Source organism: Caloenas nicobarica, chromosome 9 (genome assembly GCF_036013445.1).
Source record: "Caloenas nicobarica isolate bCalNic1 chromosome 9, bCalNic1.hap1, whole genome shotgun sequence".
Lineage (NCBI taxonomy): Eukaryota > Metazoa > Chordata > Aves > Columbiformes > Columbidae > Caloenas > Caloenas nicobarica.
The window spans coordinates 13,864,307-13,892,272 of NC_088253.1; the positions used below are offsets into that span (position 1 = coordinate 13,864,307).

The 27,966-nt window shown below is 36.1% G+C and overlaps 1 protein-coding gene across 1 annotated transcript; it reads right to left on the reverse strand.

Moving 5' to 3' along the window:
* TDRD12 (tudor domain containing 12) lies at positions 1-27,555 on the reverse strand. The gene is made up of 28 exons (XM_065640954.1): positions 27,535-27,555; positions 26,168-26,329; positions 25,719-25,855; positions 24,153-24,272; positions 22,726-22,781; positions 21,625-21,710; positions 20,400-20,571; positions 19,708-19,784; positions 18,090-18,194; positions 17,519-17,704; positions 16,672-16,825; positions 14,445-14,572; positions 12,363-12,554; positions 11,186-11,314; positions 9,649-9,766; positions 8,757-8,890; positions 8,440-8,660; positions 7,579-7,678; positions 5,445-5,632; positions 4,925-5,135; positions 4,304-4,396; positions 2,985-3,154; positions 2,505-2,626; positions 1,435-1,489; positions 902-1,015; positions 663-816; positions 504-570; positions 1-159 (listed from the first exon to the last, which is right to left on the reverse strand). Exons 1-28 carry the CDS (start codon positions 27,553-27,555, stop codon positions 74-76), a joined length of 3,558 nt encoding a protein of 1,185 aa, XP_065497026.1. The 3' UTR covers positions 1-73.
* Between the last annotated feature and the right edge of the window lie 411 nt (positions 27,556-27,966).

Sequence of the window (27,966 nt, forward strand, 5' to 3'; positions counted from 1 at the left end):
TTTAGTGGAAATACTCATGCAAGAGACACTATTTTGAAGCATAATTCTTAGAGGAAAAAGATCTGTCTCCGAATTAATCATCACTTTCTGTTCCACTGTCTTCTGAGGAGTCAACCAATTCTTCAGTCACTGCATCAGTGCAATGCAATTTTTTATTACCTAGAAGTAATTAGCAAAGTGTAATGTATATAAGCAAGAAAAAAAGAGAGCTTCAGAACAAATATGTAGCAATATTAAAAACAAACAAAAAAACCCCACACACTTTATACTACAAACTAGACCAAAACACTAAAAACTACTTTTTGTCTGTGCTATTCTGATAAAAAATACCGTGCTGCCTATAGTTTGCTATTAAGGATCTTCTTGTCTGTTTTCAGAGAATTTGAGCACACCAGCGAAGTGTCACGTATCTCAAACAAATGAGTATTTCAGATAAAGCCTATGCAAAAATGAGGATGTTAATAATTTTACTCATGATAAACACTGACTCATTCATCCCTTACCAACTGGAAAAGGGCTTTTATCTTCGAAGTCTTCCCAGTGTTCAAAATCAAAAGACACATGAGGATTCTGTTGAGAAAAAACAGTTTGAAATATCCGTACTGACGCAAAGTCAGTATGTTCAGAACATTCAATAATTCTCAAATTAATTTTCACTTCACCTTGTTCTTCAGTAATTTGCACCACACTCCTTTATTCTCCTTCACAAGAACAATAATAACCTCCGTTTCCTTAATCACACAGGTAGACTTTTCTGCAAGTATATCTCGATGTAGCTCCATGTAAGCCAAATAATGTTTGTCTCCTGAACAAGCACTACATTATAAAAAAGTTGAAAAAAATTAAATGCAAGCTGACAGTCGAATATTTTGTTAATTATACTTACATTTCTTAAACCTACCTGAAAACTACCTTCTTTTCAGAGAACTCACATTTACAGTCAGCTACACTTGCTATTTTTACCTTCACTGTAACAGTCTCTTCATTTTGAAACCACTTTATTTCTGGATTAAAGCTAAAATAAAGAAAGTTTAATTGGATTTTTTCCAAAATAGACAACTGATTTTCAACATCTGTAGGCGTACTCAGCCACAATAATTTGTCACTGAATAGCAGTGTCAGGAAAGCACGTGATAGGAGGTCAGCCAAGCTTGCCGCAAAAGTGCAGTGATCTCAGTCGTTGGAGGAGCACATCTACTAGTTCACGTGGGGACACACACTACATTAACTTTTATATCCAAAGGGATTAAACCTACTCCTCATTTAAGGATGGTGTCAGTTTGATTTTGTAATGACAAAGGGAAAGGTAAGAGTAGCAAGACCAACCTCTGAAAGACAAAACTAACCACAGGCACAAACACTCATTTCTCATCAAGGTTTGGCAGTTCACATTCAAAAACAAGCATGGGAACGAATCACTCTGAATTTTTGTACCATTTACGCTGATGCAGGGTAGAGTCTTCTGCTTCCTTAGTTTGAGCTACATCATCTAAAAATAAGAAATCCAGAAAATCTTATATTTATCTCTACTATAGAAAACAGATACTTCTAGAATACCCCAGTACCATCATAAAAATAACTTGCTCACAATCAAATTACTACTGCAAGACTGTATTTGGAATTTATATTGGTACTTCCTATTTGGAAAGATTTAATAAAGTCCACAATTAAACTGAGAATTTTAACTAAAAAGAGTATTATAGTTGGTATAAGAAAATTTAAAAATCCACCAAAAATGCAAAGTTTTCCAGGTCAGGCAGAGGTTTTCCCAGTTTCAAGACAGGGAAGAAACAAATAATATTGATATTACCATCACAGCTTGAAAGATGACACGACAGTCACTCTACTACACCAGGACAAAAAGCCTCCCATGACAAGCACTGCAGGATCTCATTTGACTCCTGTCTGCTGCAGCTTTTTAACCCCTCAGCTTTCATTGCTCCAAAGTCACGTGCCAACTGCTGCCACATCATCCTCTGTGCCCCTTCTGTGACCAACAAAGCCACGTGCTTTTAAGCCTCTGCTGACAACATCCTTGACCATTAGATTAAAAAGGAAAAAAGAAAGCCATTTTCTACCACCTTGAATCTTAGGGAAAAAAAAAAAAACAAACCTCCCGGACAATGACGCCATTACCTCATATTTGAAGAGATTTCAACTTCCTTAAACCCTATGGCTTTTGACAGCAAAATGCTCACCCTTTCTGCAGGAGAAATTTCCTGCTCACACATTCCGTTCACAGCCAAACAATTTCAAGTCTCTCAAGGACAGAATTTCCCAAATAGTAATTCAGCTATATTGCTAGGGCTTACTCTCCCAGCCATTTGCAGGCTGCTAACTATAAGGTATTTGTGGCTTATTGCAAACATGAGCTATATGGTGCTATTCTGTATACTCAGAGAAGACCGCATTTGGTAAAATTTATTTTTAGGGTGACATTGAAGCACCTAACTTTAATTAAAGCTTCAAATTTTTTTTTTTTTTTAAATTATGAAAAGGTTTACCACATGGATGATTCCCAGATGTAATTTCAGAAGAATTACAGTTCTCGGTAGAATTTTCTTGTATTGACATATTCTGTGGATTGGATGCATCCTCTGGACCAGCTGTATTCTCCTTTATGCTTCTGAACACAGAAAGAGACATTTTTAAAAGAACAGGTTTAAATATGTTTAATATTTAAAGGATTCCTAATCATAGATAATAAAATTTAACGGAATTTGAATTCAGACTCCATATTTTTATGATAAACTCTACTATCTGCATCAAGTATTAGTGCAACATTTCCTAGAATTGGTATTTTTCTTTCCATGATGGTTCTGTAGCTAAAGCATAAAGGAAAGCAGACGTATCACAAACACTATTGTCTCTGTGTTGAAATGAAAATCGCATTCAGTAATATTAATCACAAAAATATTCAGTTAAAATTAAATACCTTTTTTTCTAATAATATATATGCTGAAAAAAAATTGTCAAACACTTACAAAGGTTTCAAGTACTTTGCATTATCTAATACTTTCATGTGTTTGCACAGCTTCTGAAGTTGCGTTATATGTTCCGGATTGTCAGTTCCCAGACCTGTAGACAAAATCTCAGACCGAACGTTGTATTCATTGACAGATATCTTCAAACCTGGAAGCCTGGTAACCTGGACCTTGAATTACAAAACATACTAAATGGAAACCACAGTTCATAAACTGCCTCTCTCCAACTCTAAGCTGTTCTTTAAATAAAACTTTAAACATACCTTCATTTATTTATACCTGTAAGCAATTAGTTTTCTCTGATTTTCAAACAGGAACCTACCCACATTTAACTGTTTTCAAAGTATCACCATCTGTTTCATTGTGATAACATCAGGAAAAAATTATTCACTGAAAGGGTTATAAAGCACTGGGACAGGTTGCCCAGGAAAGTTGAGTCACTATCCCTGGAGGCATTTGAAAGACGTAGATGTGGTGCTTAGTGACACAGTTTAGTGGTGGTTTAGTGGTGGACTTGGCGGTGCCGGGTTAACGGCTGGTCTTCATGATTTTAAAGGTCTTTTCCAGCCTAAACAATTCTATTATTCTGATCAAGAAAGTTAAGGAAAAAAGCTTAGAAGAGTTTTTTAATTTGCAGGAAAAATTAGGATAAAGCTAACTCTAAACTAGTGCAAGAACCATAAAAGACAGCAAAGACTTAGAAATATAAACAGAATAAATTTAGCCTAGTATCAGAGGTCTTAGATATCAGCAAACAATCTTGCAGGATCAAAGTTTCAGTCTTTCAGAGGAATGTGTGACAAACTACAGAACTGATTTTACAAGACAAAACCCTGAAAAATAGTACTTCCAAAATATACTTTTGTTATTAACTTTGTGGAATAGGCTGGATGACACTTATAATTAATGTGGTGCTTTGTAACTGGTGCCTATTCAGATTTCAAGTTCAAGTTTTCCTCAGTCATGTATTCCATCTATATACAAACACGCATGTTCATCACAGAATGGTTGAGGTTGGAAGGGACCTCTGGAGATCATCTTGTCCAACCCCCTTGCTCAAGTAGGGTCACCTAGAGCCAGCTGCCCAGGGCCACCTCCTCATGGCTTCTGAGTATCTCCAAGGATGGAGACTACAACCTCTGAGCAACCTGTTCCAGCGTTCAGACACCATCACAGTAAATTAACCAACAGTATTACGTAAATACCATGTAGAATAAAAACTAAAGTAGGAACAGACAGAAGGAAAGAGAAGAATGGGTGCTCTTGTTATAAAGGAGTTTAGATACAAATATTTTGTAATGCTACAATTCTATACCTACCATTGGGTCAACCCAAGCTGTATTTCCCAAGGTAAGTACTATTTTTGCTTCGTGTAGTTTTCCTTTAATTTTGTAATCAATATAATGAGTTACCTAGGAAAAAGAATTTTTTGCTGCACTTGAGAAGTATACCAACATAACTCTACAGTTCTTTTAATTATAAAGAAATGATCTGAGCTTAACAGTCACAGGGTATTCAACAAATAAAACCAGTTTCGAGTAAACTAGTGAAATACTTCCACTTTAGTGTGGGTTAAAATAGAATTAGCTTTTAAGGAAGGAGCTTCCTGAATGGTAGAATATTCAAACATAGGTCAATATACAGAGGCTACCCTTTCCCTGCTATGCCCCACAGATTCAAAAGCAGCAATAACATGTTCTGGAAGAAGCCATCTAAATCACAGAAGAAAACCCCCAAAATTTCACTTTATCATTTTGTAGGAAAACAAACAACACTGACTTCTTAGAATCTGGTCTAATAGCAGATATTTATTGGCAATACTAACAAGCAATGAAATTTGATAACTAAATTTGCAGTTCATAACTGCTTTCTTGTAGAAAATAACACACAGAAATTAAAGAAGTTAAAGCAAATACCATGAAAAACATGACAAATATTACCTTTGGGTTCCATTCTATTTCATTATCAATGGGTTTCACTCTACAAACCACAAATTCCACAGCCTGAGGTGGCAGACACTGAAACCTTGCAGGTAAGTGAAGCAGTCGATAGTTCTGAACTTGACTTGTTCTGCCTTCATCTATATATTTAATTTTGACATTAAAGAACAAATTTTCCTCTTCTTTTGGGGAAATCTCTACTACCTGAACCCTTCGAACAGTAGGCAAGGAAACACAGAATTATTATTCATATAATCAGTTGGGGAAAAAAAAAATTACTCTTTAAAAAATGGTATTTTCATACCAAAATATGTAACTGTGCGCATGTGGGTAGTCATTCTGCTCTCCATTCAGTAACTCAGAGTATGTGATTGCTTTTTAAAGAGTGATCTGGATAGCAGTGATTTTTTTGCTGGCTTTGGGTGTGGGTTGACTTTTTTTAAAACTAAACAGTGGAAGTTTTACATTAATTTATATAAAAAGCGCACGCAAATAATATTTTAAAAAATAACACTTTTACCTGTGAAAAAGCGTTTCCTCACATAATCCATACAACGCTAGCTTCTCCACATTTTCAACAGAAATCTTACTACCAGGTTTCTTAAAATACTGATTAATTTCTTCAGCAAGAATTGTATATTGGTCCTTTTGTTTATCTACTATTCGACCAAAGTAGTTTGTTGCATTTACAATGTGGAGAGGCAGTATCTGAAAAAATAAAATACATTAGAAAAAAGGAGGACTGGATGATTTATTTAAATTAATGACAGGTAAGTTTTCATATTCAAGATGACCTACCTCTTTCTAGCCCAAAGAGGTGAGAGAGATGCTGCTGCATACACACATTTCAGAAGATTGTGAGTTATTATTAAATTATTCAAAAGACTACTAATTAAAACTAACTGCCCATAGACCAGTCAACAGTGGACATGGATTTACAGAGCAAGAACTGCTGGGTCTCGGTGGTATTCCGCTTAAATGAACACCAGTGAACTATAGTACTACCTGTCCAGCTATGAACCACGAAGGCTTTCCACACTGTTCAAGTTTAATTTTAGGTGTTCTCCAACCTTACAGTGAGTTTCCGTAGAACTGGCTGGGGAAGCATGAGGCCTTCACTCTTTTTGCACTAAAATTACTTAAATAAAAAACTATGAGTACACTACTATCAAGACCAATGCATAAAATACGGGGTGCACTCCATGCAAAGCGTCACAGCAGGAAGACGTACTGAGATACAGCCAGGTGTATGAGGCCAGACAGGATAGTAAGAGAACCAGAAAGATAATTTCCACTTAATAAAAAGCTTAAAAAAGCACAATGCGACTCGAGATTCTTAAAGGCAGAAACACACTGGGTTCCAAACAAAATGAAAGTGAATGCTTATCAAAGTGATAACTGATTTGTAAGACACACACCCAGAAGCACAAGTAGATGAGGAAATGGTCCGGAGTGCAAGTTTCTAACAAGAGTGTCCTGAAATCTCTCCCAGTCTCAGGCACTGAAACTGGATACATGTAGTTTGTCAACGGGTTTGAACTCACACCTACGAACAAAAGCTTATTTACTAGGTAGAACTGGAGTGATACCAAGGAATCCACCCAGTTCTCTTTATTTTCCATTCTCACAAACTATGACTTTTGGGAATGGGTAACACCCTTTAACTATGTGACCTGAAGGCACCTGAATTCTGCAAAAGACGGGACAGGAAGAAGGCAGCAGCAGCTCATCCAAACAGAGGGCATCCGGCGCTTCTTAGACCCACGTGCTAGCTTTGGAAGGAAGCACCAATGTTTATACACTCGCCCTCAGCAATCACCATCCAACAAGGAGACAAGAGAGACACTATAATACTGCTGAGACACTCCAGTATAGAAGGGACTGAAAAGCCAGGCAAAGGGAGCTGGAGATACAAACTGTTACTGGGATGTGGAGAATTACCACAGCAAAGTCAACTCAATAACTATGAAGGTTTAATGACTCTGAAACTATTATTAAAAAAAAAGTACAATTAGAACAGCACTCTGTACGAAAACAATTTTAAACAAGCATTGATACCTTAGTAGGAAATAACTGTTTCAATATAGAAGATAAGGGAGAAGCTGTATCCTATTTTCTGTGGATACTGCAAATGAAGATACTAGTTTCAAATGACAAGGCTGGAATATGCTCATTTTTCAGCAAGGTTGCATGAAAATGTCAGCTAACTAAAAATCCTCACTTCCAACAAAACATGCATCATCTTCCACTTCACTTCAAAATATTAGTTTGTGTTCCCTATACAATAAATATAACTGAAGTTTATAGGCACTTTAACCTATGTTAATTTCAGTATATGGTCTCAATTTATAGAGGGAAGGAATAGAAAGAACACAAACCCTCTTCCCACAGAACGGGAATCTTCAATGCAGAAGAAAATCTCAGGTAAACTCAATCACCCACAAAACAATTTCAATTCAAGCTGAGGATTAAGGGAAAATATGGCACACTTATTTATGCAAAGAGGAAAAAAGCTAAAAAATAAATATCCAAGAGATACAGTGTACATAATACAGTTATATTAATGTAATATGAAAAAATAAGTAATACGCTAAGTAGCTACTTAAGACCTGTCTTCTTGGTACCTAAAGCCAAGGTAAATAATAACAACTTACTGTCACACATCCAGGTGTTTGTATAATTTTATCGGGTATATTCTGGGGCACATCTATTTGTAAATTAATTTGATGACGATCTGGACACACTGTTCTATTCCTACATATCAAAAAAAAGTTTTAGAAAAGAGTCCTTTGTTTTCAGTTGAAAACTATTTTGATGTGACTTACAACAGCTTTAAACACTAACATTTCATCAGCCTTTCATATTCAATTTCTGTCTCAAATAGCACCAGTGCCTCTGGGGGTTAGACGGCAATGGCCAAAAAGCTCTTGGTGGAAGAGTTTACACAACAAAACAGAAAACACCAGAAAACTTGTTTCAGAATAAAAACACACACCAATACTGATTTTTTTCTTACTTGCAATAACAGTTATGTACAATAGAAGTCACACCTGAGAACACTTAAGCTTCCTCCTTCAGGCACTAATTACAATCCAGTTACACACAGCTCTGAAAAGTCATCATCTACTTACCCACTCTGGAGGGACAGGAGATGATATGGGAGAGAGAGAAGCACAAACCTTGTGCAGTTATGGTTACAATACTAATCAAAACAATGGCTTAAAGTTCCCTCAAGAACATCTAGGCAGGAGTTGTAATGAATTATGCGACTATGTCAGACTATGTATGATTTGTCTCCATAGAAAGGTTATTTTGTTTTCATAAAAGTACCTAAGAAGAGTGAAACAGATGCAACAGTGAACAACGACAACAACAAAAAATCATGAGCAAACCCCAGTTTGAATAAAAGCGTGCAACAGGAAAATTCATCAAGGAAGTAGAAGCAGCCATCATTTAGGGCACACAACGCCTTCCTGCATAAGTATGTGTGTCAAGAAAACTTGGTATTTTCTTACTTGCAAATCCCAAATGTTTTAAGATAGGCACACAGTGGCCTTGAAAGTTTCTTCTCTTCTTCAGCCTCTAGTACCTTGGCAGTAATATCATGGAGTTCTGGTGGTATTTCAGCTTCTGCGTGCTGCAAATAGTGCAGGATACCAGGTGCATGACATGCACTCTCTTCTGTTAGCAGAATGACCGACCTTGCCTTTGTATATTCCTGATCTACAGAAGAATCCTAAAAAAAAAAAAAAATTACATTTTTAAAAAGCTTTTACACATCCACCACTCAATAATAAAATCTAATATTAACTCATTAAAGATTTACTCAAACCTTTATCATATTACAGAAGTTGTCAGACAGGCTGTGTAGACGCTGACCAAAGATTCTTGGAGAGGGGAAACTGAAGTGTACAACGCAAGTTGCATCTGTAATTCCCAAAGGCTGCATGCAGTCATCTGTTAAAACTAAGCACATGTTTTATACACACATATAACTGCAATACTTTAAGCATGTGAAGTATTACCTTCCATTAGCAATGGCTGTTTTATTCTCCCTATCCATTGACTTAAGAACTGAGAAAAAGGTCTTTCACAAAACACTTACATAAGGCATTTATTCAGTCAATACACTTCATAAGCACATGGCAGAAACAGTCTCTGGTAATTCAGCATAACTCTATATCTCACTGCAGTATCACAGAATAAACAGAGCTGCCCACAGAAATTATTTCACAAAAGTTACAAAATACTTGAAGTAATGTAGAAATGCTAACACCTTTGTATGAACCTCTAAAGCAGATGTAATTTAGCAATCTTTTTGCTTTTGATGTACAAAATGGAAAAAAAAAAAGTTCGAAACTGGGCAAAAACCTTTGCTACTGCAAACGACTTGAAAACTTAAATTCTGCCAGAATATAAAGGAAATTATTAGAATAAGTCTTCAAAGTTTCGAAATTATTTCAAATTGAAAGTGTCTTTTGTAGTAGGAGACAATTGTGAAATCACAGAATTTCTCTGAAAAAACTAGTAGTTCTTTAACGCATCAAAAAGCCTCATTTATGTTCTCTCTAATAAGTACAGTTTTCCCTCGCAGCACTTAACCCTGAGACCTAATAATAAATAAAGGGATAAGTGTGGAAGTGCTAACCTAGTATAAGTACTTAGTGTAGAACATGAGTCACCATGAAGACATAACCACAACTAGATAAAAAGAAAATACTCACCTAACACAACACGAGTGCCAGAACTATACGTTTTTGTCCACTGCTCTAAGATATATGTGAAATTAAACTCGCTCTCTTTATGTATTTTCAAGGAAAATATTGAGCTGCTCTTCAGTGCCTACACGACAGAGTAAAAAGTTACACATTCTTCCAATACAGTAATGACTGCTCTAACAAACTCTAATAAATAGTATATCTTACTGGTATCTAGCATACCTTAGCTAGTGGCAAGAGCCAAGGGAAAGAGTTAATGAAATTTTAAAGACTGAGATTATGGAGATTAAGTTCACTAATTTCCTGTATAAAAAGAAAACTAAAATAGCTCAGGTTCCTATGGATTAGTACATTAAGCAGATGTTTAAGAAAGTACAAATTCCATTTGAAGCTTTTCCCACCATTAAGGTGTCGTCTCTAGTCTAAGTTGATTCCATCATCTAACAACTTGCAGGGTCACGTTTCAGTCTCTCAGAAAAGCACTAAAAACCCTTCACCGATCTACCTGTACTTGCATGAATGTAGTGTTCTCAAAAGGCTTTATATATTTGCCAAGTTCAAGATTCACAAAAGCCTTGGTTATTTGGTATACTGGCATGTCTAATGAACTAAGTTAACACTTAAAATATTTTTGTAGATCTTTTAAGATATTTGAAGTTGGTGTACACAGGGATTACTACAAACAGCTTCAATGCTGCTTTAGCATCAATTTAGCATCTTCCTTTTAAGTGGTGGTGGGGTTGGTTTTGACACAAGAAATTCACCCTCAAATATTCAAGGGAAATGTGTTAGAAAGTCATATATGGATATATATATATCCATTGCTATAATATCTGAAGAACGAACTATTGCAAGAAAACTCCTCCTTAGTCTCCACCTTGAAAATGCTGAGTACACAATCGCACAAAAAAAAGTGTAAAACTGGAACACATTCTATTGCAAATAATTTCAGAACAGTTTTATGCCAGTTTTAAAGAAAACATATATTAAGCATGCTATCTTCCCCCCATACCCTATGACCTGAAGCTTAACTGAATTCTGGTAGACTTTCACAGGATGACAGAAAATGTTTCTTTCAAATCAGAGAAACAGCCTTCTAAGATTTCAAATACTCAGGAGCAGAAAGCAACAGAATAGAACTTCTTAACACAGGGGCTTAAGTTTTCTCTCCCCATGCCACTCCTGGAAAAAGTAAAAAAAAAAAAAAAACCACAACCAAAAAACCAGCCACATCCTCAAAAAAACCCACTTAACAGAACTTTTACTGGAAAAAAGTCGGTTTGATTCAACTCAAAATTCCAACCTGACAGACAGAATGTAGTGAAGAATTCAGTAATGAATGCATTCTATGCCAGCCATTCCTGTCAGTTGGGCTTGCTTCTAGTTGGCAGAAGGGCGGTGTTCAGGTTATGTTTAACAGAAATAATTATCTTTCAAACTCATACCCCTTTTTTTCTGAGAAGCCAAGATACTTTATTTTGTCATATCTTAACTATTAAAAAGTAAAAATCACTTATCTATGTAAATTTAAATGCTATCTTACCTGATAAGCCATTTCTGCCTCATTTACTGAGTCAGTGAATATCAGCACCTTCTGAAGATTATTGGGGGCAAAATCCAGTATTTTGAGTAACACAGCAGTTCTCTCACTGTTCGTGCACGGCTGCACGACCTAGAAGTAGATACAACGCATAGGGCTGATAAGTCGTGTAATCTATATGTATTTTACTACATAATTCTCCTTTTAATAAGCAGTTATAATTGTTATAATACCAAAGAGAATCTAGGAAACAGTAGGTCTTCTGTTAAACTTACAGAAGATGTAACTCTCACAAAGGGCATGCATTTAGGACAGCTTCCAGATGCATAACTAAAATCCAACACAAAATCCCACATTAAGATTTTTCATTCACTTAATTTTAGGTGATTTATCAATTTTTAAGTTTGGCATTTTCAAGTACCACTTTGCACTCCAAAAGCAGACTACACCACCTGAAATACTCTTAAGAACTAAAGCATCAAAACACTGACATTTTCAGTCTTGCCAAACCATTAATTAGACTTCTCAAAAAAAGTTTTTTTAGTTTCATGTCATGCTGAGAATGTCTAGGCTTAAGAGATTTCCCAACATTCTCAATCCCCAAATAATTATATTTTGAGACACAGAAGTCGTCAGATCATAATTACAACATTTTGCATTATTCTTAAAGGTTAAACCACATTGACTGGAAATTAAATGAGAAGACACCTAAGAATGTGTAATAACTTTCTGGAAATTTTAGGTCAAATTAAGTTCTGTACTGTGTGACACACAGTAGTAAAACAAGCGTTTTACCAACTCTGTCTTAGGATAAGTTACCTTGTAGTTCTGCCATTCGCAATTAACAATTGCAAAAACATTCTGATAAAATTCTGCTCACAAACTATACCATTTGCAAATACTTCACATAAAATTCTGATTCATTTGCACTAACAATTAAATACTGGAGGGAGTATCTTCACCTCAGTCCTACAAAGGTAAAAGACCCTCAGCTCATTCAGTGATTAACTTGCACAGGTCCTCTAGGAGGCACCTCAGTTCATACACGGGAGGTGCCCCTGAACAGTCTCAGTTTGGATTGTAGTTCTACCCACTTAACCGCCACATATACATACTCTTATCAGTACAAACAGCAAAATATTTTCGTAAACAAATAGTGAAATCATCCCCAATATTTTACCTGTTGCACATTTCCATAGATGGAAGCTTCTTCAATAGCCGTTATCACAACGTAGGGATCGCTCATGAACTCCTTTATCAAGCGTGCTATATGTTTATTCCAGCGAGTTCCAACAGCAATAATCTGATGCGGTGAATACTCCCACTCTTCAGTAAAAATGGATTTATTGTAACAATCTAATATAGTAAAAACCTGTAAAGAAAAAAAAAAATTTTTTTCTATCCTCTTATTCTATTCCAATGAACACTTAACAGCAGTGAAAAGTACAGTTTCAGCACTCCATTTTATCCAGTCACAAAACCACCACCATAGCAAAACACAAGTGTCACATCCCAAAACAAAGTGTTGGGTTTGTACACTTTCATCCTATTGCTTGAACAGCTTCTGAAGCAAGAAGAAAGCGACAGGATAGCATGAAGGAACTGCATGTGCATGCACATAGGATCATAGGATCATAACATGGGATTCTGTCCAGAGACGACTGAAATCTCAGGGAAAAGATCTGTTCAAATCTGGGAAAAACTAAGCCTAAGCAAAAGCAGATCTTAAAAAAAAAAAAAAAAAAAAAAAAGAAAAAAGAAAAAAAGAAAAAAAAGATACTTAAGACAGAATGAATGTATTCCTGATGAAATTACCTTACGTAAGTGAGGAGTAGTACAGTTGTGGAATGACATTAGGATTTCTGGCCAAACAGTCCCATACTAAGTAGTATTCGATGCCTCTGGCACAACTGGAATCAGAGATGTTCTAAGAGATTCTGTCTCAAGAGATTAATTCTAGATCTCCCTCCACCTAGCACTAAACTTACCCATAGCAGCAATATTTTTAACAATGTAACATTTCTGTAACAATGCTTCAGAAGGGCTGCAAGAGTCCAAACATTATCAAATTATCACTACCATCTAAAAGAGCATCCCTTCTTTTTTTCTATTTGAGACTGACACTTCTGAAAAGCTGAGATGATCCTACAAAAACTGCAGACACATGCACAGTATTTTACAAACTACCTTTCAACAATCCTCTTATGGTGAACCCGCGCTCTGCCTCAGAACTACCAGAACAGAAAGAACGGTCTGAATAGAAACAGGAATGTCCCGCTGGCTAAGGATGACATTTCATCTAATTTCTGACTTTATATTTGCTGCAACAAAGGCACATTTAACAGCTTTGCATACAGCATTTTGGACAATTGATCTCCATTAAGATGTTTCTCTAGCTTTTCACACTTGGAAACATGGCCCTTTAGTCCTAGCACCAAATTTTAAACCGCGAATGTTAGGAAGTTAATGATTTTTAAAAAAGTATCTATGACAGTGATAAAAATGTGTTGTAAGCTGTTTTTTGCATACTGATGATGTAATATACTGTGAAGCCTCAAAGCAGCAATAAAAAAAACTAAGGAATATTCTCAAACTATAATCATAATTTTAAAACTGATAAAAAGTATACATCCATGTTAACATGAAACTTAATGCTGTTCCTCTTCCAAGATTTTCTGAGTTGGGATCAGTTCCTCCTTTTGCCTGCACTGACATTACGGCCCAAGGGGAGTTTTTTACAACTGCTTCCAAGACTATTTGATCACTCAGTTCTGCCTTTCATTCTACAGAGACTGAGGAGCTTTCCAGTGAAGACGGTTCTTGAACTGAAGCTGTTCAAACAGCACCAAGGGAAAAGGAAGTTCTTTACAGACAGATAATCCAAGTCTTTAGAGTAGATTAAAGATCCCTACACTGAAACTACTGCTACTGAGTAGAAAAAAATACAAGCCCTTGGGAAACCACTCACAGCAATAGAAGAGAGCATAAAGGAGCAGCAGCACAGAACAGGACAGAGCGCTCTGATTTGGGGTGGGGGAAGAGGAGAGCGAGCATGGATCGTCAGATTTAATACATTACAGCTCCACTTTTCCAGTGTTTCATTCTGCCAGAAGTATATAGATGTGATTCCTTTAATTCCATTCTCTCCTCAACTCTACCACAGGGGTTCAAGAAGGTTGTTTTTTTCAGCATGTTGCAGATAGTTCAAGACAGGTGCACAACTGGAACTGCAATTTACCATCTGAACGTATAAGCCGTGTACCTGTTCAGGAGCTTCAGAAAGCAGTACCTCAACCTCATCAAGAACAAGATGGCAAAGTCTACAAAATAATAAACTGTGGTGTTCAAACAGTCTCAGGAAGCTATACGGTGTAGTCACAATTACTTCACCTACAAGTAGGAAGAAAAGACTGTTAATATTAACTTAAAACTTGAAAGAATACTAATAAGATATCATAGGACACGGTAATTTTATTAAAAAGGCCTCATTTGCATTTCAGATGCATCATCTTGAAGTTGGCTTTATTCTGGTTGGTTAGTTTGGGGTGTGGTGTGTGGCTTTTTATCATTGGTGCATGTGGTGTTTCCTACCCCCCGCTTCCCTGATAGAGAACACTGAACTCAATTTTCTGACTTCTGGTCAACATTAATTTTTAGTTTGCTTGGATTTTCCGATCAGGAAATCTGACAGGGTAAAACTGAGTTTTTTTAAAGAGTGAAAGGTCTAAATGTTAACAAGTTTACAAAGCAGGATGCCGTTTCATTTTCCAATAAGGTAATGGAAGCAGAGATAACTTCAGAACCAGATAGACAGAAAGTAAATATTTCAACATGTGCAAGAGCAGTCTTCAGAAAAGTTCAGCTTTTAAAATTGAATAAAGCACACATTATAGCTTAGGTATCTACACATGTGTGTGCACATCTATGGGTATACATGTATCTAAAACCACACTAATCTTAACCTGTGCAAATATACCAACAGCTCTACTAATAAAAGATCTGAATTCATCCACCAAGCTCTTAAATGACAGATTTAAGAATTCAAACTGCTGAAACTGAACATTTTACACAATCCTTCATAGTTTTATCCATATTTCTTGTTTTCTTGCCAAAAAAAGCCACTTTTAAAAATGCAGTTATCAATTCAGGCTTAACAAAAAAAACAAACAACAGTAAAACTAAGTGTTTTAAGTAAACACACTTAAGTAGGGCAAATCTTCCAAGAGCTCTTTTAGTAGTTCTATGCTTCCTCTTCTTTATGAAGTATTCTCTGCATACTACTAAAGTTATACGTATAAATTAATCAGAATTCATTGCAACAAGAAAGCTAGAAACCATCAACTAAAAAAGAAATTCAAACTAAAATTTAAACTGGACATCTATGCAACATTGTCTGCAGAGAACTTTAACCTCTTAATACTTGACTTTTCCAATATTTTAAATTAAGAGTAGCAAAGAATTGTGTTAAGTGTATATAAGCAGTAGAGCACCAGACATGTCCCTCGAATATTTGTCAATTTAAAAAACCAGAACACGTATACTTGAAATACTTACATATTTGTTTAAAATATTTTTTAAGAACATACACATGTGCATTACTGTAGTGGGCTGACTGCGGCCAGCAGCTGTACAGCACACAGATGCTCACTCGCTGCCCTCGTCCCCAGTGGGGCAGGGGACAGAACAGGAACTGCTGAAGTGAGAAAACTCATGGGTTGAGAAAACAGATAGTTTAATAAATGAAGGGTGGAGGAAAAGCAATAGAAAGGCAATCACTGACAACATTCCACCAGCAGACAGATGGCCAGCCACTCCTCAGATCATCCCCACTCTTCGAGCTTTTATGTACGCATGACATTACACAGTATTGTGTGTCACTTTGATCAGTTTGGCTCAGCTGTCCAGGTTACGTCACCTCCCGGGTTCTTGCTCATGCCTGGCTTACTCATTGGGTGGCAGGCTGGGAAATTCTTGATGCTGTGAATGTGATGCTCAGCGAGAGCCAAACACTGGTGCGTTATCCACACTGTTCCCATTACAAATCTAGAATGAGCTACCACACAGACAATGAAGAGAATTAACTCCATTCCCTGACAGACCCAGCACCTTTGTTCTGCGATGGATGCTCATGTATCAAAAAAACTCTTATAAAAGCTGGTTCTAAATCAAGAAATTTCACGATTAATCCTAATTCGGTGTGATCTTCACCAAATCCCTACCACTAATTAGGCTTAAAAATAACTGTTATAGAGCTCACAAAAAAGATACTGAACATTTAGACATTCAAAGAGCTTTAATACCATTCACTGTTAAATGGCACTACTGAAACTTCATGCATCATTACAGACATACAGCGTTAGAGAAACAGAATTACCGCATTAGAGAACAAAAAATTTAGGAAGTATAAATTGCTTCTTCCACAATTCCCTGCAATTATGGCAGCCCATGTTGTTTTCAAGCATAATTAAGAAGATAGAAAGTATTCTTACATCCTTGGATTTTCACACTGCTCGCTGCTTCTTTGTTCTGGCCAAGTATTATCAGCATTGGATGAAGCTTTCTGGAGCATCGCTCGTATGTTTCCAGTAGCTCAAAAACAAGCTGTGCCTTCTTCCGCCCAGGACATAAAATAAGTGCTAGTGGCTACACACATATGTATAAAATTTTACACCACAGTATTATACAAGAGTTCAGAATCTTAAGAATCGTACTACTTCAGCATTTAGAGCAAACCCAAAGTCTGCAACACAGGCCTTTAGTTCAAAACAGAAGCTTTTAGTACTATATCATCTCCCAACTGCAGATGTTACAGACCTAAGGAACCACACACCAAGCTGCCCGGAGACACACAAAGGATGCACACAGCAACATTCAGTAAGAGGTCCAAAAATTTAACAGAAGCAGGAGCATCTTGTCTTACTTGGAGTCATACTAGGCAATTTACAGAAGTCCCTTACAAACTCAGTAATTCTATGTTTTTGTGATCTAATGCAAGCTAGAAAATTAGTTACAATATTTAAAACAGCTAATACAAATGTTACTTTAATGACTACATACTATCCCCTTAGAAACAAATCTTTGTCAAGTATCAAAGTGATACAACACTAAGAGTTGTTAGATATTATTTGATAAATAAGTTTTAGAACCCCACATTCATACAGTCCATCTCTGTAAGCCTCTAAGCAAAAGGCTTATATAAACTGGCCAGCATCATGAAGATACACGAAGATCACATTCAATGTATACATTCTAAAAATCCACTATCTTTTGAATCATTATTCTAGATCTGCACTTTAGAACAAAAAACTTGTTACTACTCTAATAACATATACATACTCCATTCCTGTTTGGCAAGGCTTTGTAGTAACTTTCCGACTGCAAAAATGTAAGAGCTGGTGGAATATATAAAGAAGGATCATTTCCCTGATATGAGATGGCAACTACATCACATCCTCGAGCTACTGGAGGCCAACAGTAAGATTCGGTGAAGTTAGGGCCTAAAAAGTTTTTCTGAGCAAGTTCCTACAAAAAGAGAAATTAAGAGTTCCACATGAAAACTGTGTACTTAAAGACTAACAAAACAGGACAAAACACAACACCAAGTGATTTAAAAGCTTTTGATCCACTACATAATAAATATTCTTAACATGCAATACGAAAAAGTTCTTCTGGGCTGAGAAGTTAAATTATTAAAATTCAAATCCCAAGACTTGTGGTTGATATACCAGAAAAAATGTGTACAATTCTTAAAGCATCTCTCTGAAGCTTCATTTAGTCAACCACATGAACAACCTCCTAGACATTCCTCAAGCATAAAAAGGTATTACTGTAATGTTTAGTATCTAACGTTGGGGTATGATACTAGCCTTAAAAAGATATTCAATGTAATATATTACATTAGAATTACCTTTTTCAGATCATCAAAAAGTGGCGCTGTTTCCAGAGCTGAAAATGGTTCAATTTTGTTGCTAAGACAGACAAAGTTTTGTTCCTCACTAAGATTTTGAGAACTCTGAAACCATATAACAAATAGGTAACTTAACAATTACTGATGCAGGCAAATTAGACTCAATCTCAGGTTAACTTAATTTGTTGCAAACTAATATATACGAGTGCTGATTTGATCATTGGGAAACAAAAACAAAGCAGCAAACACTTCAGAAAAACCTTTCTCCCCCCATTCCCAGGCTTGACTTCACCCCAAACTCCTCTCCCCTTCTAGTCAACGCAGGCTACACTCAGTTCCACCACTGAAGCACCGAGCAGCACAAAGCAAGGACGGCAGTCAGAATGTTGCAGTTTCTTTCTGCTGCTCCTTCTCTCTCACTTCTTTCCTCTGCTCCAGTGTGGGTCTCCTACAGACTGCAGTCCTTTTATGAACCCCTGCTCGGGCATGGAGCACCTCCTGCTCCTCTGACTTTGGCGTTGCTTCCATTTCTCACCTTTTTTTGTTTGTTTGTTTCTTGCCCTGCATTTTTTACCCTTTCTTAAACATGATTTCACAGAAGCACCACCAACTTAGCTGGCTGGCTCAGCTTTGGCCTGCAGTGGATCATGCCAATGCAGCTGGAATCAGCCCTGACCTCCCCAAAGATCACCCCTGCATGATGTGGTTAAAGACTCACATCACTCAAGTGCCTGGTAAAGGTAATTCAGCTGACTCTTTGCAGAAGGGTATAAAGGTAATCCTGCTTCAGTAACAATCCATACTACTACATTCATCAAAATTTTTTCAAAAAAATGTTAATAAGGTATAATAAGGTATTATAGTTTAAATTCAATTCTCAGCAGAGCTAAAAAATAACTTCTGTAAAACTCCTTTTTTCCCCTGACCTCACAGAAGAAGTAGTTCCATTACTGTCATGGAAGCAAATTTCTCCTTTAAAGCATCTGGCAGAAGAGGATATGAACAGCACGTGTGCTCTTTAAAAGAGCTGAGACTGGATACACTCAGCAGTGATTGTTTGCCTAGAATCTAACAGTTCATTTTCCTTTCCTCCCATATACATTGCAATAGCTCTAATTGTTCAATTCAGTACACAGTCTGACACTCAAGAATGAGCACTGACCACCTGAAAATGCTTCACTGAAAAACACCAAGAAAAAAAAAAAAAAGAAAATAGCAAGAAACCAGATTTGGTATTTCAGGCATTAGATGATTCAACAAATGAGAAGAGACTGCAACAAATGCTGTACAACATAGGACTATTCTGTTTTCAGGGAAACATTAAAATTTACATTTTTTTATATTTGTCAAGTAAACAGCTATCTTCTGCATAAAACTATAGCAAGGGAATGCAAAAGGAGGCACAATCTTTCCAAGGACTGTAGTGCATTTTTATAATTTTATTTTTTGCAACTTAAGAAACTGAAGCAGAATGTTCTTTTTAGACCATGTAAAAAATAGGCTCAGTCCCCCAGATGTATGTTACACAGAAGAACAAGCTAGATGCCTACAGTATTCCTAACTTGTCCTACGTAGGTTTATTTAGTTCATATTTCACAATTTAATACAAAATACTTACAGACGCAGTATTTTCATTTAAATCTGTGCTTGACCTTCGGTATGTCTCTTCAAGAAAGGAACTGGAAACAGCAAGAACTAGAAAGTAAAAAAATGCAGAAATACATTTCTCATTATCTGAACAAATAAAAACCCAGTATTTTTATTTACGGTGAGTTGTGACTGACTTGTTTAGTTGCTTGTATTATCATTTCCTAATGACAAAAAGCACCACCAAAGAAACAGGTATCTTTACATAAAGATAACTATGCATATGAACTGAGTGAACAAGGATGGAACATCGCACACTTTTAAAAAGACTTGAATCACTACAAATGAGACAACTCCTGGTAAGCCCTAGTTAAAAGTATCCGTGTTCAAATAAATCCTTCCAAACTCAACGAACAGTAACACACTACTGAACAACACAAATAATTTCAATAATATTTAATGCTATTAAGCATATCAACAAATGCCCGTGTAACCCACCCTCAGCCTTCACCTTATACAGTACAAAAAACCTTCAGTATTCCTGCATCTGGTGATTTGATGGGTCTTTGTAAAGTCTGATACATAAGCATTGTTTGTTAGAAAGAAACCGTTTGATCCAATTCTTGGATTTAAACAGAGACAGCAGGTTCATGTTCAGTGCATCCAATGACAGACGCATGATGCATTGCACCTATGATTGTTCCCAATACACGTGGTTCCCACCTGCCTCAGGATTTGTTGATATTTTATCCTGACACAGCACTGGCCTGAAGGGAAACGCAGGATTAACAGGTTTCGCTGGAAGTGACTCAGCATTTAATAATGCTTGGTTCTCCTGATCATCATTCTCAAGATGGGCAAAGTTCTTTGCGACAAGATCATCATTAACGCATACCTAAAAAACCAAGATCTTTATTGACCAGTATCAACAAGCAATAAGCTGCACCACCACATACTTGGTTAGAATTTATTTCAAGCTTTAAACAACAGCTGTTAAGACATAAGCAGTATAAGTGAATGCTTTCTGAAGACTATTAATGTATCTTCCTTTATGTTCTCTAAACAGGTGTTAATTAGTTGCCAGTTTCATGCTTCTAAAATTCTGTACTCAACTTTTTCTATAAGCCCTAAAAATTAAAAACTGTTAATAAGCCAATCTGGTTTGTTTCTTCTTCATTCAGTGTGCACTAAAATCTGGCAGAAAAAAACAACACTAAATCTAAAACTTCTTAAACTCCATTGGCTCAGAGATCAGTGACAATATTGCCAATTGGGATTCTAAACTGAGAGAAGATCCTCAAATTAATACATACCTTCAAAGCTACTCTCTACAGCAAAGACCACAGCCTCAGTGTTAAAAGCCTTGGTAAAACACTCCAAAGTAGAAGCAGTATGCAAATAAAATCATTTGTATCTACCATACAGCTGCTTAAGTCTGACAGTAGCTACAGCAGATCTAGCACAAGCTAAACATTTTGGCGAGTGGAAGCAGGGATTTTTTTCATCTGTTTTTGTTTTGTTTTTTCCCAAAGGTTTGAGAACTCAGTCTTATGCAGAAACAAGTGTTAACTTCTATTCATTTTTGTAATCTATGCAACTGCCTTATTGAAACATCTTTAAATATGATACTACAAAAAGGTGAAAAGTGCATTAAATAGTTCACCTAGTTGTCCATTTGAAGTACTTGCTGGACTTCACATGCTTGCCAATACCTTTCAAAAAGAGGCTCACCATCAAGAAAAATGGGATTTCTGCCTTTTGGCATTCCTCCAAAAGTTTACAAGCAACAGAAATATAAAACAAAACCTCTAATAAGTTAATGATTTAGCTTCTCTCGTATCTGACAGAAATTACAAAACTGACTTGCAAGTAATGTTTTTCAGTCTTAATTGCAGAATTATAAGGTACAAAGTGCACAAACAGGTTTGCAGATATAAAAGTCTCTCACCTTTTCATCTCTCGTTGTCACATAAAGAAAAATATCAAATGTGTTGTCTTCTACAGCACATATATTGGCTTTCATTTGCGTAGTTGCTAAATGTAGTAATAAACACAAGAAGCAGTAAAAATATTTAACCCTTATCAAATTATCAGATATTTTCACTTGGTACTTTCCAAGTTAGACAGAAATCACAGTTAGATGTGTAACCTATTTCTTCAGATAAGCTAGTAAAAATTTAATAACTTTTAAATGAAACAAGAAAGTAACAAGGCAATAAAAGTTTTAAGTTACAAAAATGAAGCTGTCCTTAGTCTTTGAAGGAAGATTGAGAGCTAGTCGGTGAAATTACCAGCCCAAAGACCCTTTATTGCTTTCATAAACGCATCCTCTCCTCCCCAAATACCTGTTATGTGGAGTTCGTTACACTTCTAAGTAAGCAGGTAGGTAATTTTTGAGGTGGAAGAACATAAGCAAGAAAATTAGACAAATCTCAGTAAAGAGCTGCTTTTCTAGTAAGACCAAAAGCTGTGTAATACCAAAATAGAAGGCCTGACATGAAGAAGACTGGATGACCTACTGAGACACCAAGCAAGGGAAGGGACAAGAACAGACTAGAAGGAAAGCAGCTCTATCTTACTAAATAACTACTGCTTGCTAAGGTTGGAACTCTTCTTTTGAGTTAGGTTTGGGGTACAAGAACTGAAAGGGTAAACTCATAAGCCAAATCTTGTCATCTCTGCACAAAACTACAAAAATACAGCTGTGATGATGATTCAAAGATTAAAACTAAATACACAGAAAGGCTCCACTGTTCAAAACAAATATTACATGTTACCTTCTTTAGCCTGTCCAAGAGTCAGACATCATCTAGTCAACTATCAAAATTTACACAGTACGGAAGCCCACAGTGCTCAAGATTCAGCTCCAGAAATATTTTTACCTTAGCCAGTCCATACAAAAAACCTTATATAGATCCTGTCTTTATTTTTAACATACGACATTCTTAAATATAATCACATATATAAGCTCAAGTACTACATTCCTCTAACAGTTTATTTTTCCCAAAACAGAAGTGCCAATTATGATTTTGGCAGGATGTTTATTTACCTTTGAGAAGGTTTTTAAAATACTGAATAGCAGCACTGTCCCATCTTTTGGCTGGTCTAGGAAAATAAACAACCAGTTATCCCACGTCATCAAAAATTAAAATGGTAATTTCGGAAAAAAGCTTTGGATGTGTGTAGAGACATTATTTCACATCATGACAAATCTTAAGAAGTGCACCAACTAGACACATGAGCAGCATCTTACTACTTAGAATGTAACTTTGGTCTTGATAATATTGTTTCAGCTCATCAATAACGTAAACTGATCAAAAATTACTGGATATTGCTTTGTCAAGGTATGATAGCTTATATCCAACATAAAATACGATGGCTAGAAGTGAAACAGAATAACCAAAAGTAAGGCAAGAATCCATTTGTGGAACATACTAATTAAACAGGTGTTGAGCAATTTTGAACAAACACTTAAGAAACACCGAAGTGCTGAAGACTGAAAGGTACGTAGCAGAAAATCCAGTTCGCTCTTTACCATCTTCAGCAACTTTAAGTATAAAATAAAGAAATAATCAAATGAAGAGCGCTATAAACACAATGCGAAAATCTACTACTTTTAAATTCTTCTCAATGATGGCCCACACAAGATGTATGCTATTCCTATCCAAACTATGCTACTGTTTGTTCTGTCAGAATACTGCAAGTCAAATACTAATTTCTTCTGCCAAACGATAGCATAGAAAAAATAAACTGCTTGACCAAATGTAGTTTTGAATATTCTTTAACAACGCAAACCAAAGTAGCATTCTTGCTGTGGAGCCATATTCCACAGTGATCTAATCATGTCCCTCTCAAATTTGTAGGATCTTTGACAACAGCATCCTGGAACTCAAGGATACTAAAGTATTTTTCTTTACCACCAGACTCCTGTGAAAACCTTATTTGTGTCCTTCAAAACTGCAGTGAGAAAAAACTGTCATGAATATAAGGAAAGCAAAAGAGGAATCAAAAATATGTCAAGAAAAAAGACAGATGGGGAAATAGCTACCTATAAACAGCTATTAAACTTCAGTTCAGCCAAGCATGTAACTACCACAAAAAAGTACAGGGATTAAGATGAGCATCTGTAAGAAACAGCAGTTAAGGACAGATTAGCAAAGAAGTTAATACACTAGGAATTAAGAAACACAGCTCTGGGATGATAGACAAAGGGCAAAAAATGCCAGTAGCTTATCTAAACTTCCTAAGGCTTTTAAATAAATACCGGAAGATTCAAACAGGCGAATATTAAAAACCAAATCATTAAGGAAGAATCATTAAGGAAACAGTTCTGCTTAAGAGCTGCTCCTCTGAAAGTTTTACAAAACTAACTTCCTATGTTCTTCTTGAAACATAACATCTTCCAAAAAAAAAATCTGCAATAAAACTTCACGTAAGGAATCTATGACTAGAATACATTTCTTAAACTCTACTTACACTATTTTTGCAGTATTTTCACAAAAGTCGATATGCAATGTCACTGGCCTTGTGCGATACAGTCTACACTTTTTTGCTCTATATGGGATCTGCAGAAATGCTTCCGCTGCAATTCGAATGCTTAAAAACAAAGCAGAAATAATTTCATTTTACAGGGCAGATTTTACTCTCCAGACATCACTGGTCTCATATGCATCCTTCCGCTACCCTGCATCTGACAACACAGTTCCTCCACAAGCCTGGCTCCCACTGTGGAACACCCTGAAACCACTGTTTGTTCTCTCCAAGAGAATTGCTACCAGTATCGACTAGTGAACAGATTCACTCTGGATATGAACACACTTCCTGTTTACTTGAAATCTTCCTGATCCTTTGCCACTACAGTTTGAAGTCTTTTCATGATATTTAGCCCTCATACTGCCACACATACCACCTGGTACCACATATTCCATTTGGCAATTTTTACTTCTGTGTGAGAAACCAGGTATGATTAACATCAGCAAGAAGAAAATCTATTAAATATACTACTTTGCATTTATACTCATTTTCCTAAAAAGAATTTCTTCTTTATCAAACTATCACTAGAATGCTAATCTTATCCTTTACACTTGGTTTGGTTGGAGACTATTAATAACCAGCAACACACCATACATAACACATTTTAAAGACCCATATATTTAACACTATTGTTCAAATTTTTATTTTACCATGAAAAAGCAGTAAAATCACACATTTACTTCTAAAGTTGAATGTATTTTAAACTTGGGGCAGTCAGGTTGTTTTCCAATACAGCAACATGCAATTTAAAAACATTATTTAAAATATCTTGAAATAAATCTTAAGTTAAATAAGCTTTCTTAATTTTGTGAAATACTGCAAAAAAAAATTTGGTAAAGCCTCTTGTACTCATACTTGTATATTTCACTATATAAATGAATTTTAAATCTAGCTAAAAACTGGAACAGTTATTTTTAAAAGCCATATTTTTCACTATTTCAGAAACACTAGGTTTCATAGGGTTTTATTAAAAAACCAGGAATCTGTGAAAACTCACCTTTTTTGCACCATGCCAAGACAGACTGTCAGCTCTTAGTAAACAAGCTTGTAAACTGTAGTGGGAAGAAACCCACACACCTGCATCTAAATGTCAAAAGCTGGTTCAGCAAGTGAAACTCTGCTTCCATACACGCTTTGTGAATCATCTTCACTGGTTATAACTTTTTATCTTTTTAGTATATACCACCTCATAATGGAGGAAAGTATGTATCAATAATGTTAACTGGCAACTATACATTTCAGTCACAACAAAATGATGTTATTTCCCTTTCAAATCTTTAAAAAAACAAAACCTACAATAAAAAGCATCTTTAAAAATTCACAGAAGACTGGTTTGCATCCACACTTGCAAGGGCCTATCGCATGGCTGGCAGTCTCCTGCGGACGCAGCCCACACCTCAACTAAACCAAAGCCTCATCACTATCAATCTAAATAAATGTTAATAATATTTGTATGCATTAACTAACAAATACATTTCAGTGACAGTGTCAAAAAGCCCAAACACTTACTCCTTTGTTTCAACAAAAATGTATTTGGCATAATCCACAAGAAAACATTCTGTTTGATAATCATCTCTACAGTACATGATTGACTTAATAATTGCTCTACACCAGCATTTGAGTTCCTCACTGAAAACCACACAAATCTGAAAAAGAAAGAACAAGACAGCAGGTTCTTGTAAACAGAATGAATTACACTCACATTTTTTGGAGGCAAGACTGTAGTATTTTTTTATAGAGCCCTCAATTTTATTTTTAACATGCAAGCATTGCAGCTTATGTAGTTACGAAGTTTACTGATAAGAAGATATAACTCGTATGGATGTCATTAGCTACTTTTCTACATAGCAATATTAAACAAACAAACAAAAAAGATTAATGCATATCTTGGATACTGCACCCCAAACCAATGCAAATAACACGTTATTTCCATCTACATAATATAGCAATGATTTTACCTGGCCCTCTTCTACCACTAGTGGTTTTACTTCATCCACATCTTTATAAGATTTGTCATAGAACTGATTCATTTCAGCATTCAGGTTTTTATATTCTATTTCGTCAACTATGTAAGGTGCACATCCTTTCATAGTAACCCAAAAGCAACCTGGATCTTCAATCTGGGGCAAAGGGTAGACAAAAATAACAAATACTATTAGCTCCTGGTAAAATAATAGGATGTTTTTAAGAATATCTGAGCAGCAAATGTAAAAATAAAACTTAAAAATTATGGGGACTGATACTTAACATACAGATTGTTAAGAAGCAAAACATCTTTCAACTTCATACCATTAGTTTGTTAAATGACTTCTCAGCTTGCACGTTTCTTCAGCACTGCAATTAATGGAATGTGTAGTCTAAAAGGTAGCAGCATTATCTAAAAAATTTGCACTTTACCCAATGTTTGGTTTAGCCAAGATATAAATCTTTTTACTTCTGTATTGTCTTCAGGAACTACACATAAGGAGCCCAAAAACACATAACAAACACCACCAATGGACTTTTCCTCATGCTCAGATAGCCTACAAGACAGTCAGTTTCTTTAAAATGAGGCCACAGCTTTCTGCTCAGCCTTTGTAAACATTTATATCCCAGTCTTTCAGCTGATATGGGTCCCCAGTTACTGTGGGTTAATCCCAGTAGGCAGCTAAACACCACACGGCTGCTCCCTCAGTACCCTGCAGTAGGATGATTGAGAGAATTGTAAGGGTAAAAGTGAGAAAACTCATGGGTTAATATAAAACCAGCTGAATAGGTAAAGCAAAAGCTGCACATGCAAACAAAGCAAAATAAGGAATGTATTCACTGTTTCTCACTGGCAGGCAGATGTTTAACCACTTCCAGGAAAACAGGGCTTCCTCACACATAACACTGATTTAGGAATACAAAATGGGTAACCTCGGAGTTCCCCCTTTTCTCCTTCTCTCTCCCCACAGCTTTTATTGCTGAGCATGACATCATACAGTATGGAATATCCCTTTGGTCAGTTGGGGTCAGCTGTCCTGGGTGTATTCTGGAAAAATGATTTTTCCACAATCTCTTGTGGAATTCAGTAGCATGTAGCAGTACTACTACACTCTATTTATGTTGCACATCTTCCATTTTAGATTTTAGCTGTATCCCTGCTGACCTCTTTTGAGATGAGACCAATATAAACCCCTAAAAGAAATGACAAAACATATATAATCCATATATGATCCCACATGTGTAAAAAAGTGCTGCTGGAAATACAGAGGCACCATCTTACTTGTAAATCTGACTTCCAGAGAGCTGCATTGAAATAAACGAACAGCAATCCTTTAGACTGTTAAAAAAGCCAGCATACCTCTAATACTGAGACTTCCATGTTTCTCAGGTAGAGTCTTCCTCAACACTACTGTAAAAGAACAAATATTTGATTCAGCATTTTTAAAGCCGCCATTTATTTTGAAGCATATCTAAAGAACATACACCTAAAGCAAGCCTATAGATTTTTGCTATATGTCTCAGAAATATTACATGTATCAAAGGGTTCAAACCAGCCTTCTTAATGATGCACTACGCTAAAGCCTAATTAAGATTTGCCATCCACACTTATGTACATACAACCACATCAATTTTTAATACACCAAAACATACCTGTTATCATCAACCTACTCACAGTATATAGCTGCTTATTTTACATTCAAAGGCCAACAGAAACAGGCTGATTGAACACAAGGGCTGCTACAACCTATTTACATGACCACATAAATAGAAACACCACAGAGAAATGCTT